Here is a 16,362-nt window from a genome sequence, read left to right on the forward strand (position 1 = left end):
AACTCAGTGCACATGACAATAATAAATCAAATCAAATCAAATGGCCCCAAATTTGCTGACCTCCTCATAATAAATTGTAAACATTGTCATCATTATCTCCTCTGAACCTGAGTGCAAATTCAGAATTAATGGAGGATTGTGAAATTGCAGTCTGTTCTCCCCTGCTGTGATACAAGCTGTGCTGTGGACTTCAAAGAAGAGTTAATTTGACTAAAAATATTAACTTTATTTTTCTCTTCAAACATGCTGCTGAATTTCTCCAGGATTTTGTTTTATTTCTGATCTCCAGCATCCACAGTGCTTTGATTTCATTTAGTGAAAAAATCAGATTGTTTTCTGTACTAATTAAGTGAAATGATCTTTTGAAACCAACTTACTGGTAGAAATGTTCTTTTGAACAGTATATGGTTATACCTACTCACTGTGGAGAGGCCTGACACTATCCTGCTCTGGGGTGGTGTATCCAATTGAGGAGAATTCCATGAGTTTTCTGTGTCATTACATAATATAGTACCTGTCACCCACTACCTACATTGTAGGTGAACGGTTATAAAAATGATAGTCAGGAAAGAACAATTAAGAAGCTAATATTTTGCAACCACACTCCATAATCCTCAACCTTCTCCTTTTCAGCAACACTCATCACCTCAGAGAAACAGAAAGAACTTATCAACTAAGTCAAATTTTTGGGGAAACTTTTGAGAAACTCCTTTCTAACCTGCACACATGATCAAAATGATATCGCAGTGAAGCTGAAGCTTATAAACCAGTAGTCTGTTTATAAATACTGTGGTGTTGACAATATTCAGGAATCCTCCTGTTTCCTTCAGGATATTTGTAACATATCACTCAGAAGCTGACAGCTTGTCCTAAATGTTCATGAGCATTCTGCTGTCTTGCCTTGTTTTATTCTTGAGTAACTTGTACAAATACCCATACTTTTCCATGTGGCAGAGCAAGTGCAAGTAAGTGAGTTTGCATGAATTGTCTTAAATTTGGAATAAGTTAACATTGGAGTGTATAAGCGACCACAGGAGATGAAGGTGAAGCATGAGGTTGACACAGTGCAGGAGGGTCCTTGGAAGTAGAGGCATGAGTTGGTCTGGAAGGTATAAGGGGTTGTTGAGTGGAGGCATAAGTTGGCAGGGGTAAGCCTGGGTATGTGAGAGATAAAGGCTAGACGGCCTTAAATAAGGCCTTAAATAATAAACAGCTGGGAAAAGTTCTAGAGAACTGAGGTGAACCTTTAAATAGCCTGTCTTGGTAGTCGGCAATCCATGTGGTTATCTCCAATCTGTATCAGGTGTGGAGGATCCAAATCCATATCACACACACTCCCCTTCACACTACTGAAGACCCTGGCATTTCAATGAGTTTCTCCCAAGGCATGCAGTAAACCAGGAAATTTCCTAGGTACTTTACTCCAAGGTCAAAATCTAGCCTTTTGTATCTTTCCACACAGACTTTAACTTGGAGCAGTGTTGCATATGTGTGATTGTTATTAGCATGCACACAGAAGTAGATTGATTAATGTTAAGTAATATTTTTCAAAAGTAACTTCATATTCCCATTGCATGTAGATCTATTTGTATTTATTTTGTTCTTTGTCCAAGGTTCTAATATTGCATAAGTCTTTATCAAGTAGGTTCTTAATGATACATGCAAAGAGGGATTTGCTAAAAGGAATACTTCTGTTGGTTTCCTTTAATAATTGGCCTCCACATAGAACTGTTACTGTCAGTAGCAGCCTTCTGGCCATGAGAATGGAGTTAATCCCTTATGTCACTCTAGATCTGTTGTCCAATTCTTCAAAATTCTGTCTTAAAAGAGTTTATTTTATTGCACCTTGTCAAGTGTTTAATGAAAATCCAACCATACAATGTCAGCCACTTATTTTCATTCACTAAATGAATATCTTTGTTCAAAATATTCAAACAGGTTGTTAAAAACTTTACCTTTTCAGAAGACATGGTAAGAATTTTTAACTAATTCTTATCAGGTGGTTATGCAGAACATCTTCAAAGTTGTCTGCTAGCTACTGACATAATTAAAGTCAAGTGATCCGATGTGAGTTGTCCTAGATTTGAAACATTAATTCATTCCACAGACATGTAGGCTTTTATTGAGTAGTAAGTTATATCTACTTCCTAAATATTCTTAGTTTGAGGTGAATTGTTTCACTCAAAGTGTTGTGAATGTTTGGAATTTTCTACCATAGAGGGTACTGAATGCTGCATAGTTGTATACAATTAAAGTTTTGGGGATAAATGTTTGGTATCGCAAACAGTCAAGGGGTATGGGGAGTAAGCAGACAAGTCCACGATAGCTATGATCTTATTAAATAGCAGAGTAGACATGACAGACCAAAGAGTTTACTACTTTTATTTCTTGTATTCTTGTGTTGGTATGTTTTTCTGCCATCCATACCATATTGTTTTGAGACCAGTTACTCATGTCACATTTAGTTTGGCACTTAGGGACAGAGCCAGTGCTATATCACATTAGAGCTTAAAAATGTGTTGCTGGAAAAGCGCAGCAGGTCAGGCAGCATCAAAGGAACAGGAGAATCGACGTTTCGGGCATAAGCCCTTCTTCAGGAATGTCATTTCTGAAGAAGGGGCTTATGCCCGAAACGACGATTCTCCTGTTACTTTGATGCTGCCTGACCTGTTGCGCTTTTCCAGCAGCACATTTTTAAGCTCTGATCTCCAGCACCTGCAGTCCTCACTTTCTCCTATATCACAATGGGTAGAGACATAGACAGAGACCATTAGCAAAATATCTCTTCCAAAAGCTGGCATTTATTTCAATCTGTCATGAAGAATCTTTCCACAGACCTAAGGAGTACTTAATGGCCTGTGAACATCTAGCCAAGTTACAAAGCATTTTTGCTATTGCTGCTGTAGTTATCCACTACCTTCCTCTCCTGTGAGCTTTTGATTGCTCTGATAGCAGCTTTTGTTACCTTTGACTGGGTTCAATTCCTGCCTCTGCTCTCCCGAGAGCTAGCTGTCTTCAGTCTGTATAAATATCTTTTTCTTTAGTCTGATATATCATCGTACATTTAGTCATCTTTGTTTTATTTTGCCTCGTGACCTTTTGACTTTGGGGACATCCAGGACTTGCATTGGGCTGGTTTAAGAAGTAGTCAATATGCTTCCTTTATTGGGAATTTGTTACTGAACAGAGTTGTACCTGTTGTAATTTAGGACACTTGGGAGTGCAGAGAAATATTGTTTTTGACACAATCAATCTCTTGTTTAAACACTGAAACTGTTCATTTTTCAGATCTCACTGGAACCTGGCGTAGTTCAAGATGTGCTTGCAGCAGGAAGTCACCTTCAGTTACTGGAGCTGCTGAAACTGTGTTCCCACTATCTAATCCAGGTAACCCAACACTAAAATTCTTTATTCTTAAACTTTGAAATCGCACAATGCAATGAGATGAGGATCAATGTTCCCCCACTTTTTTTTTTATTTTCCATCCATGGGAGAAATTAAAAACAAGACACTGTGGTCTGCAACAAACACAAACCATTCTGGGAGGAGAAAGGGCACAGGCCCTTCTTCATTCCTGAAGAAGGGCCTGTGCCCGAAACGTCGAATCTCCTGTTCCCTGGATGCTGCCTGACCTGCTGTGCTGTTCCAGCAATAAAGTTTCAACAACAAACCATTCTGGAGCAACTTAGCAGATCTGGCAGTAATTGTGGAGAGAGAGAAACAAAGTTATTGGTTTGAGTCCAATGTGACTCCTCTTTGGAACTGAAGAGAGGTGGAAAAGTCCTGAATTTAAGGATGTTGGGTTATTGCAGAGATTGTTAAACAGACAGACAATACACCTTTAAGACAGTTATATAAAGTCATATATGAAGTTCCAGTTTAAAGATAAAGGGCTTGCTTTTATTCACACTCTCTCTGTTCAATGAAGTAGTGTAGTATTGATCAAACAGACAACTATGTACAATAACATGAGTAAGCATGAAACCCAACTATGTATAAGACTGTGATGTTATAGCAACATAAATAGTAGTATTAATAAGACGTGTCTCAACAAGAACTTAATCTTTGTGATGCACATTATGTGAACTGACATATGGAGCAGGACTCAGGCAATGGAGAAACTCCTTTAGGGTGGTAACAAGCAGCTACCAATATTTGATGATGACATCTAGGTACTGGCTTTCAGCCTGCGAAGGTGATAGCACAGTGACAGTTTGGAAGAGTTTTCTTCTTAAAATCATTCCTCATCCTCTCACTAAGTTCAAAGCTGAGGTTCCGACTACAATCGAGACTAAAGTGTTCGAAACTGAAGTGAAGCAAGAAACATTTGCAAGTACTCACTCTCTTTTAAAAATAAAAGGAAGAGTTCAAAAGTGGCAAAGGATAGCTCCAAACTACCAAAGCACCCAAGAACAAAATACCAGTCAATACACATTATTATTACATAAAATGTTTTTAAAATTCTTACCTATGTCTAGACGTTGGTCTGAGAAATCACACAAAAATACAAAATTCACTTGCATATTGTCACCACTCACATGATGATGCAAGGAGTAATTGCAGATCTATGACTGTTCATTTTAAATCAATAACAAAAGGAAAGAAATACCAAGAGAAATGGAAAAGGCACTATACTGCAAAACAGATTTTTAGATAATTTTAATCAGTCTGTTCAAACATCTTACGACTTACCCATGGAACCAGTCTGACTTGAACCTGACTCCCAGGTAGAGACACTGCCACTGCATCACAAGAGTCCTCAATGCAGAGTTTTATACCAACACTTTTGATAGCATAGTAAACTTGGAAACAATATCTGAACATAGGTTAACATTGCATTGACATTTTGTGAAATTTCAGTTACTTAAAGAATCCATCTTTTTTACTTAAATCAACAAATGAAGAAAAACAGGCAGTTAAATTCTTATTGCTTTGGGAAATGAACGATTAAGAAGAGACACATCATTTGGTATTTCTAATGATGTCTTCAATAATTGTGACATTTTACAAAGTATTAGAAGATCAACTCAACGTCCAAGTCAACTTCAACATACTTAGGCTTGAGTTCATGTCACATTAGTAACAGCCATGTGAAACAATCTATCAGTTCATAGGCAGATGTCAACATAAAGGAAAGCAATGTGATTCCGCTGGAGGTAACTTAGCTGAAAAGCTTATGGAGCTGATCAGTACCTCTACATGCATCAAATCTTTCAGAAAGGTAGTTTTAGACAAATCCAAAGTATATACCATTTACACAGTGCTCAGGACAACCCAAATTGGAAGCACTTTCATCAAAAATATTCAAATCTTGTCTGAGATGTTGCTTGTCTCATTCACTAAGACCATGTCCAGTTTTTTATGACATACGTATGTTACATCCTACAAGAGTATATTGGGCTACAATGTACAGGGAATAACTTGCCTAGGGAAAACCAAAGTACAGCACAATGCTCCACAGTTGCATGTGGAGAAGTGTCAACCAAGGAACAGGATAGCACACAAACATGTCAACAAAGTCCAAAGGATATCTGCAACATTACAGTTTATAGAGCCCTGTCAGAGAGCAGACATGCTCAATTTGATACACCACATAGATTCTGTCAGAAAAGTTGAAGCTGTAATCTTCATCCAAGTCATACACCTCAAAAACAATAGATAGCATGTACTAACTACCAAGACTGGTACTGTTGCAAGTGCAAATATAATCTCTTTATGCATTTTACAAGACGTGTATATGATGCAGTCCACACATAAGCCAACTGTTTTCAAACGAGTTGGACATCCTTTGCATTAGGTTTGTCCATCTCAAATGGCATTATGGCTTATCAGGATTTTATTTTGTTTACTTTGGTTACTATAGATCTATAAGCATTCACAGTTGTATAAATGGTTACTTTCCATTAAGGAACAAATCTGTTAACACCTAAGATTCCAAAATGTAACATCAAGTCTATTCATAAACCTCAACAATTTTGGGTGGTCTGGCAGGCTTAAAAGTAAATAAATCTCCAGGCTGGATGAAACATATCCCATGTTGTTGAGGGAGGAAAGGGGGAAAATAGTAGGGGTATTTACAAAAATTTCCCATTCCTGTCTGACAACAGGAGAGGTCCTAAAAACTGGAGGACAGCTAATGTAGAATCATTATTCAAGAGGGGAACAAGGGATAAACCAGGAAACTACACAACCAATCAGTCATAGAATCATAGAGATGTACAGCTTGGAAACCTTTGGTTCAACTCGTCCATGCTGATCAGATATCCTAAATAAACCTAGTCTCAATTGCCAGCATTTGGCCCTTATCCATCCCAATCCTTTCTATTCATATACCCATCCAAATCCCTTTTAAATGTTGTATTTGTACCAACCTCCACCACTTCCTCTGGTAGCTCATTCCGTACATGCACTGCCATTTGCATGAAAAAGTTGCCTCTTTGGTTCCTTTTAGTTCTGGACTCTCCCACCCCAGGGAAAAGACCTTGTCTATTTGCCCTAACCACATCCCTCTTGATTTTATAAACCTGTATAAGGTCACCCTTCAGCTTCTGACACTCCAGGGAAAACAGCCCCAGCCTATGCAGCCTCTCCCTATAACCCAAACACTCCAACCCTGGCAACATCCTTGTAAATCTTTTCTGCACTTTTTCAAGTCTCACATCATCCTGCCTATAGGTGGGAGACCAGAATTGCACAGTGTCCAGAAGTCTAACTAGTGGAAGCAATTCTGAGGGACAGAATTAATCTGCAATTGGAGAGGCAGGGATCAAGAACAGTCAGTGTGGTTTTGTTAAAGGGTAGTCATGTCTGACCAACTTGATTGAATGTTCCAAAGAGGTAACCAGGTATGTAGATGAGGGCAATGGTTTTGATGTAGTCCACTTGGACTTCAGCAAGGCTTTTTATAAGGCCCCACATGGGAGACTGATAGCAAAAGTAAGAATTCATGGGATCTAAGGAAATTTGGCACATTGGATCCACAATTAGCTGAGTGGCAGGAAGTAGAGGAAGATGGTGGGGAGTTATTTTCTGACTGCAAGTCTGTATTCAATGGGGTCCCCCAGGGGCCAGTGTTTGTGGTTTATATAAATGATTTAAACTTAAATATAGTTGCCGCAAGAGGCGGCACGGTGGCTCAGTGGTTAGCACTGTTGCCTCACAGCGGCAGGGACCTGGGTTCAATTCTAGCCTTGGGTGACTATCTGTTGGGCATTTGCACATTGGGATTCCTCTGGGTGCTACAGGTTTCCTTCCACTGTCCAAAATCGAGCAGGTCAGGTGAATTGGCTATGCTAAATTGCCTATAGCATTAGGTGCACTAGTCAGAGGGAAATGGATCTGGGTAGGTTTCTCTTTGTAGGGTTGGTGTGGAATTGTTAGGCTGAAGGGCCTGTTTCCACACTGTAGGGAATCTAATCAAATCATAGGAGGATCGATTAGTAAGTTTGCAAATAGTCCAAAATTTGGTGCACTGCTTAGACTACAAGAAAATGTATAGACGGGCTGAATGGTGGAAAATGAAGTTCAATCTGGATAAGTATAAGGACATGACAAACAAAGCAAGGGCCTCCTCCTCCACCACCAAATTCAAGCCACCCAACAACTGGAGAATGAAGGCCTCATCTTCTGTCTTGGGACCCTTCAACCACACAGCATCAACATCAACTTCTAGTTCTCAAATCTCCCCTCCACCCACCTCATCCCAGATTCAACCCTCCAACTTTGCACAGGTAGGACTTGATCTGTCCTACCTGTCCATATTGCTTCCCACCTATCCACTCTACCCTCCCCACCATCGTATCACAACCATCCCTTGGATATACCTATCGCTTTCCCAGCTACCTTCCTCCACCCCCAACTCCTGTTTATCTCTCAGCCCCATACCACCACCCCCTTCCACTGCTCCCCAACTCGCCCACCACCATTCCTGCTGAAGGGCTTATGCCCGAAATGTCGACTAACCTGCTCCTTGGGTGTTGTGCTTTTCCAGCACCATACTTTTGACACTAATCTCCAGCTTTTGCAGTCCTCACTTTCTCCTAAAGCAAGGGAATAAATGAAGAATGGTAGGGCCTTGGGAAGCTCCAGTGATCAGACGGATCTTGGTGTGTATGTCCACTGGACCCTGAAGATATCAAGACAGGTGGATAAGATGGGTACAAAGGCAAATGGTATACTTGCCTTTATTAGTTGAGGCATAGATTACAAGAGTGAGGAGGTTGTGCTGGAACTGTTTAAAACTTTGGTTCGGCCACAGCAATAGTATTGTGTGCAGTTGTGGAATCCACCTTATAGGAGGGATTTGATTACACTGAAGACCGGTTAACTTGCTATGCACAGAATGTTGCCTGGCCTGGGGAGTTTCAGTTTCAAGAGAATTTCGACACATTAAGGTTGTTTTCCTTGGGGTGTAGGAGTTTGAGAGGGTACATGATTGAGATCTATTGAATTATGAGGAGCATTGATAGGATGGGCAGGAGAGAATTTTTTTCCCCTTGATAGAGGAATCAATGACTGGGGCATAGATTGAATTGAATTGAAGAGATGTGGGGAAAAACGTTTTTACCCAGAGACTGGTGGGAATCTGGAACTGGTGGTCTTTAAGGTAGAAACCCTCATTCATTTATAAAGTATTTAGATGTGCACTTATGATGCCAAAGCTTGAGCCAAGAGCTGGAAAATCAGTTCAGAATAGCTAGGTGCTTGTTTTGAGTGGTGTAGATGCAATGGGCTGAAGGGCCTTTTTGTGTGCTGTAGATTTCTATGACGCTAATTCTCTTGAACTCCTAAGAAATAAACTGTATTTACTTTTGTGCCGAATGTCATGTTGTCCAGTGGCCCAAAACTCCTGCTCCTGACAATTAACTCCTGACAAAATTTCATATCTTACCAACTCTGTCAACTAAGCACCTCCTCCCTGCATTCTGCCTGCAGCTGTCTTCTCCTGAGTCATTGCCTTTCTCAACTCACCTCTTTCCTCTCCAAGCTCCACAAAAAATGCAGCCTCATCCCTAACTTGCTGCAATGCTTTTTTCTCCTGATTGCTGCCTCTCCCACGTATTGCTTACCTCCTCAAACAACCTACTCATTGTCTCTGCAGTGCCTCTCCTGCTCGTCACCAGTCTTCCACTTGCCACCCTCATCTTTTGGCTCAACATCTCCCTTTTGCTTGTCATTTCCCTTTCATAAATGTTGAAAGGACAAGGGCAGCAGATGCATGGTAGCTCCACCACCTGAAAGTTCTCCACTATGCCACGCAGCATCCTGACCTACAAGTATATCACCATGTCTTCACAGTCACTGGTTGAAAATCTTGGAATTCCCTTGACACCAACGCTCTGGATGTATCTACACCAGATGAACAGCAGTGGTTCAGGCACGTGACTCAATCCCATCCTCAAGGGCAGTTCGGGATGGGCTACAAATGCTGGCCCCGTCACTCACATTCACATCTCTGAAATAAATAAAAGCTGTGTCGGTAGGAAATGACAATTCCAGAGCAGTTTAATTCAATGTGAAATTGATTTGTTGTGCACTTATTTCAGAATTTAATTCAGAATCTAAAAATAAGCATTTAATTATCTCTGATCCACAATTGCAGAAATATAACCTTCTTTGTATATTTATGTAGGTTTGTATTGTTTATCATTTACTCCTTATACCTATGGCGATTAATTTTGTTTATTGTTAGTAAACATTGAGAAACAAGAAGGCCATCACAAACCTGAACAAAGGGTTTTAATTGAAGATTGTTCAGTTAATTCTTGTGTGCCAATTTTCATGGAAAAGAAATCTGAACATGTCATTGTTACTGATCTGCTAAAAATTAAGGACAGAATTGCACTTATCTCTGATAAGCGTGGCCAGTTTTTGTTTTATTTGAAGTGCTGTGTCAGACAACATATCTGTGAATTTGGAATGCAGTAATGCTGATCTAGGTACTGGGTTAGGACTGAAGGGAATGATTCTGCAATCCTGGGGAGAGTGGCTTGGAATGCTGTGCATACAAATGCACTAATACAATTGAAGTGGGGAGATGACCTTTCTGAATCTTGCAAGGTCAACTAATTTTAGTAATTTGTACATGCTCCCTGTGCAGCTGGAGTAATGTGCAGGCATGGAATGACTTGTGACCTGCTGAATCCAACCTCTCCAATATGAGATGCATTTTGTACTTAAAATAATAGTGCAAAATGTGGATCCATTAACACCTGCTTTTTGGGCAGGTCAAGTGCCCGAAAATGTCCGAAATATGGTCAGCAATGCTCAATCAATCTTTTGGTGAGGGTATTAGAATGCTCACTGTAAGTATTTGTCAAAAATATGTGGAGTAGGCAGGTCATTACGTGAATCTATGTGTAAAGCTGACTTGTCTTCTGCTGTACCATTTCCAAGCTCAATGTTCAAGCTGATGCCCTTTACTGGGTTTACACAACTGACCTAATAATCAGCTGAAAATACCCCAAAATTGTACTTTTTGACAGAATCATCAGCTATTTTCGGGTCTGTTGCTCATTGATTTCTGCTGGTTATTGCTGTGATTGTTGGCAGCATTTGGTGATTACTAGCATCCTTTACAGTTGTCAATGCCTATAGGAAGTGGAGTGGCACGTAATGAAAGGCTGTCCTGTTTTAAGACCTTCTGTAAGTGACTGTGTTGGAGACAAACATGTAACTGTTTAGCTGTGTCCTCGTCAGCCCACATGGTGTGTTTAGGATGGTGCTTTTTTTGTGTGCAGAAGTGAATTAGATTACTTACAGTGTGGAAACAGGCCCTTCGGCCCAACAAGTCCACACCGACCCGCCGAAGCGCAACCCACCCATACCCCTACATTTACCCCTTTAACCTAACACTATGGGCAATTTAGCATGGCCAATTCACCTGACCCGCACATTTTTGGATTGTGGGAGGAAACCGGAGCACCCGGAGGAAACCCACGCAGACACGGGGAGAATGTGCAAACTCCACACAGTCAGTCGCCTGAGTCGGGAATTGAACCCGGGTCTCTGGCGCTGTGAGGCAGCAGTGCTAACCACTGTGCCACCGTGCTGCCCACAATGTCAGTTATATTTTGAATGTCAGTTATATTTTACAAAAGCATTTGTTTTGTTTTGCTTTTGTTGTTGATTTATGCCTGTTACCTTTAAAGTGGAAGTGCCAGTGTTGGACGAGGGTGGACAAAGTCAGAAGTCGCACAACACCAGGTTGTAGTCCAACAGGTTAATTTGAAATGCCAAGCTTTCAGAGCACTGCTGCTTTGTCACCTGATGAAGGAGCAGTGCTCCAAAAATTTGTGATCTCAAATAAACCTGTTGGATTATAACCTGGTGTCATGTGACTCTTGACTTTGTTAATTTTAAATACTGTGGTGCCTCAGAAGTGAATGCCTTCTTTGTTGTGGTTTTAGGTTCAATGAAGCTGTGAAGCTAACCGAGGAGATTAATGAATTTCTAAATTTGAATTTAAACAGGTCTGACTTTAACAAGTCCATATCCACCAACACAAAGACAAAAGGCAAGTTGATATATGATTGCATCAGTAAATAAAGGAGGTATGAGAAAAGGTGCACCTAGAAGACAAAACAAACATCCTCAGGAAAATCTCTGGAGCAACCCTTGAAAATAAATATCTATATTTAGCTCCCGATTGTACCATTTTAGCAGATTGTGACTAATAGACTACAGTACAGTTGCTGGTAGCAAGTCAATACCGCACTAATGATGTCAAACTGAGAGAGGTGCAGTAGTTATGTGCTCTATGGAGCCTCTACAAATTACAAATGCATAACCTCAGCAATCCTAGGAATCTATCAGAGCTTAGATTGCTGGGCTATTGTGTGCCTTGTGAACCCCATCCTATTTTGGGATCTCAGTCATGATGGCAGAACCTTATCCAAGAGGATGCCATGGCTGCAGTACCGTTCACATCATCCTCTCTGAAAAAAGCTCCAGCTGCTCAGAGCCAGCCCTCAGAGTGAAAAGACCCTCTGATACTCCAGTTTATATCTGTCAGCCAGGACTCCATGTTTGGTACAGATTATTAGCCACAATCAGGCTGGCTGACCTGTTACAATCACTACACTCTCAACCTCACAAGTAGACAGTGTCAGAAGAGACATCAGGAAGTCTATTTGCTCCAGGGCCAAGTGAGGTCCTTCACTGGTCAGTTAATGGTATGGAAGGTCTCCTTTCCCTCAACTCCCTGTATCCTCATTGAATCTAGCTCCCAAAATGCCTCACTAAGAGTTTGCCACCTGGCCGTTGTGGTAAGTCCGCACTCTGTGGCCCCTCTTCTTTGGGGAGCATGCTGTTCCAGCAGCAGCAATGCAGGTAGCTTGCACCTGACTTTTCCTCCAGTGCTTAAAATTCTGCCCATTATGTGTGGTTGAGTGTGTTTGGGTGAACTTGTGTGTAAGGTGTGAGATATTCTTCTAAAGCTTACATTAATGTGAAGTGTTTAAGGGTGCGCTGGAACATATGTATGTGGTTCAGTTAATCGAGGTTGTTGATAGCTGTTTGATGGTGGCTAGATGAATGGAGCAGTGTCTGAGACTAGTAACACAAGTAGGATATAGCATTGAAGATACACTGGCTAACCTTGACCACTTGTGTGACGTAAGTGAATTTCCTTTGATCGTCATTCCCAATTTAAAACTAAAATAGAGGTGTTAAACCAGTGAGCCATAGCAAGGAGAGAAGTATGCTGCAAAATTCTTGCAACATCCAAAGCTATGCCAAACGACTGCGTTGAAGTTTCGCATTACGCATGCAAGGAAGGTAGGAAATCCACTCTCTATGCAGTCAAACTGCGCAGGTCCAAATATTCAACTTTAGCGCGTGTAATGATTGATGATTGTATCTTCAGAATGAGAAGAAACTTTGCATGTGTGATAAAGAGGCATGAAATTATTGAATGATTTTTGAACAGGTTTGTCTGCCTGCCTAAACATGTTTCCACTTTAACATGGATTTTAAAGTGAATATTTTTGCAAACTTTCTTTTGCCCCCTTACCTGAATGTCTCATCTGCTGAGAGAAGTTACTGAATAGTTAAGTTGAGCAAATTTTGAAAATGTATCTACTTTGCCATTCGTTGAGATCATTGATAATCCTCAACTCCACTATCCTGCCCTTTCCCTTCACCTCTAACTCCCCCTTAACAACTAAACATCTGTCTATCTCAGCCTTGAATATACTTGCTATCCCAGCCTCTACAGGCCTCTATAGTAAAGAATTCCACAGACTCACTAACCTCGAAGTGAAGAAATTCCTCCTCTGCCTTAAATATGTGACTTCTTATTCTGAGATTATGCCATCTGGTCTTAGACTTTCCCTGTAGGATTAACATGTCAAGTCCCCTCAGAATTTTGTACATTTCAATAAATGCCATTCTGTCTTCTAAACTGCAGTGAATACCAAGCCCATCAACTACTCATAAGGCAGTCCCTTCATATTTGGAATCAGCATTTCTGTTAAAAATCTTTCTTCTGTGTAAACATCTGAGATCTGTGTGCAACACCGACTTTTGGAACTGGAAGTCAGTGCTGTGAATCTTTGGCGTGGTGACTTTGAAGAAATTTGCCCTAAATCAACTTGGACAACCCTCTGTGGACTGCTTCCAATGCCCATATCTCTACTTTGGTAAGGAGACCAAAACTGTTCACTGTATTCTAGGTGAAGTCTAACTAGTGCCCCTTACGGTTTTAGCAAGGCCGCCTTAATTTTACACTCCCATTTCCTTTGAAATAAACCCAGTCAATTCAGCTGCCTTCCCTATTCCCACTAAACCTGGATGTTAGCTTTTTGTGATACATGCATGAGGACCTCCAAACCCCCCTCGAGTGCAGCATTTTACCTATTTTCTCAATTTCAATAATATTCAGTTCTTCTATTCTTCTTGGTAAAATGCTAGTCATGATTTGGAAATGCCAGTATTGGACTGGGGTTTACAAAGTTAAAAAATGCACAACACCAGGTGATAGTCCAACAGGTTTATTTGGAAGCACTAGCTTTTGGAGCGTCCCTGCTCTGAAAGCTAGTGCTTCTAAGTAAACCTGTTGGACTATCACCTGGTGTTTTGTGATTTTTAACTTGCTAAAATGCATAACCTTATATTTTCCCACATCATGTTCCATCTGCCAAGTCTTTTTACCAACTCACTTAATCCGTTTATATCCTTCTGTAGAGTCTCAGTTTCATCCAAACCACTTCTCAACTATTTTTGCCATCCACAAACCTGGCAATGATAAATTCATTTCCCTCATCCAAAACTGGCAAATAATTGTGGGCTCAGCGCTGATCCCTCTGGCACTCCACCAGTTGTAGGTTTCCATCTTGAAAATGCCTCCTTTATTCCAACTCTCAGCCTTCTATGAGTTAACACATTCTCTATCCATGCTAATATACAACCTGAACACCATGGGTGTTATTATGTAGCCTTACCTTATCAAACAACCTTTGGAAATCTAGATATATTGCATCCACTGGTTCCCCTTTATCTATACTGCTTGTTACCTACTCTAAAATTTGTCAGACATTATTTCCTCTTCATCAAGTCGTGCTGACTGTGCTTGAAGAAGTACCTTTTGACATACTCTACATCATTTAGAACAGTCTCTAACATTTTCACAGTGACAATGTTACGCCTATAGTTCTTTAGTTTTGTCTAATTTCCTTTTTGAGTGAAGGTTTTATGTTAGCATGTTTGAAATTGTCTGGAACTTTTCTAGGATGTAAGGATTTTTGGAAGATTACTACATGTGCATCCATCATCTCTGTAACTGTTTCCATTAACATGATCTGATACAAAATCAGGTATTGAGACCTATCGGTCTTTAGATTAAATTAGATTAGATTCCCTACAGTGTGGAAACAGGCCCTTTGGCCCAACCAGTCCACACCGACCCTCCGAAGAGTAACCCACCCAGACCCATTTCCCTCTGACTAATGCATCTAGCACTATGGGCACTTTAGCATGGCCAATTCACCTGACCTGCATGTTTTTGGACTGTGGGAGGAAACCGGAGCACCTGGAGGAAACCCACGCAGACACGAAGAGAATGTGCAAACTCCACACAGACAGTCGCCCGAGGCTGGAATCAAACCTGGGACCCTGGTGCTGTGAAGCAGCAGTGCTAACCACTGAGCCACCGTGCCACCCAATCGTTTCCTTAGGTTTTCTTTCCTCTAAGTGATAGCTATTGTATTAATTTATTCCCCTTTTGCTCTTTAGTCATTTACGATTTTTGGAATGTTATTGATGTCTTCTGCAGTGAAGAGTAACACAAAGTATTTAGTCACATTTTCAGCTATTTCCTTGTTGCCCTTTATTATTCTCTCAGCCTCATTCACTGTTCTTACAACTGTTTTGATGACTGCAAAACAAAAGATTTCAACAGCATGTCTTTTGTTCAACAGTACGTGTTTTCTAACCAGGAAATGTTGTTTAGCATGTTTTTCTTTTTTGGTACACATTAACAGTGCTAACTGAGGGATAGATGTATTGTACCATTTGTCTACATAGCTATGTCCTCTCACTGTCTTTGACTGTGTGTCTGGAGGGTCTCCTGCTCCCCTGTAGATAGAGGACCTCATGTACAGTATTTAAGCATCCCGGAGCTTCTGCATACAACATGTTGTGTGATTTGTTTTACCACTGTTTCCTGGGTCAGAGTCACTTTGGGAATGACTGCGAATCACTGCTCCACACACAGTGTTATTTATGAGCTATACAGGGCAGTCAATTTGTGGAAAAAAGACCCAGCATCAGGTCATAGTGTCATAGAGATGTACAGCATGGAAACAGACCCTTCGGTCCAACCCGTCCATGCCGACTAGATATCCCAACCCAATCTAGTCCCGTCTGCTAGCACCCGCCCCATATCCCTCCGAACCCGTCCTATTCATATACCCATCCAAATGCCTCTTAAATATTGCAATTGTACAAGCCTCCACCACATCCTCTGGCAGCTCATTCCATACACGTACCACCCTCTGCTCGAAAGAGTTGCCCCTTAGGTCTCTTTTATATCTTTCCCCTCTCACCTTAAACCTATGCCCCCTAGTTCTGGACACCCCGACCTCAGGGAAAAGACTTTGTCTATTTATCCTATCCATGCCCCTCATAATTTTGTAAACCTCAATAAGGTCACCCCTCAGCCTCCGACACTTCAGGGAAAACAGCCCCAGTCTGTTCAGCTGCTCCCTGTAGCCCAGATCCTCCAACCCTGGCAACATCCTTGTAAATCTTTTCTGAACCCTTTCAGGTTTCACAACATCTTTCCGATAGGAAGGAGACCAGAATTGCACGCAATATTCCAACAGTGGCCTAACCAATGTCCTGTACAGCCGCAACATGACCTCC

At 41.0% G+C, this 16,362-nt stretch overlaps 1 protein-coding gene across 6 annotated transcripts in view; it reads left to right on the top strand.

Moving 5' to 3' along the window:
- The window catches only part of klhl32 (kelch-like family member 32), a 293,533-nt gene that overhangs the window by 126,347 nt on the left and 150,824 nt on the right, over positions 1–16,362 (top strand). For all 6 annotated transcript variants that reach the window (XM_043685384.1, XM_043685379.1, XM_043685376.1 and 3 more), the window contains one exon: positions 3,289–3,387. In XM_043685384.1, the coding sequence (XP_043541319.1) occupies positions 3,289–3,387 (99 nt within the window). The remainder of the gene's footprint in view (positions 1–3,288; positions 3,388–16,362) is intronic.

Source organism: Chiloscyllium plagiosum, chromosome 3, assembly GCF_004010195.1.
Source record: "Chiloscyllium plagiosum isolate BGI_BamShark_2017 chromosome 3, ASM401019v2, whole genome shotgun sequence".
NCBI lineage: Eukaryota > Metazoa > Chordata > Chondrichthyes > Orectolobiformes > Hemiscylliidae > Chiloscyllium > Chiloscyllium plagiosum.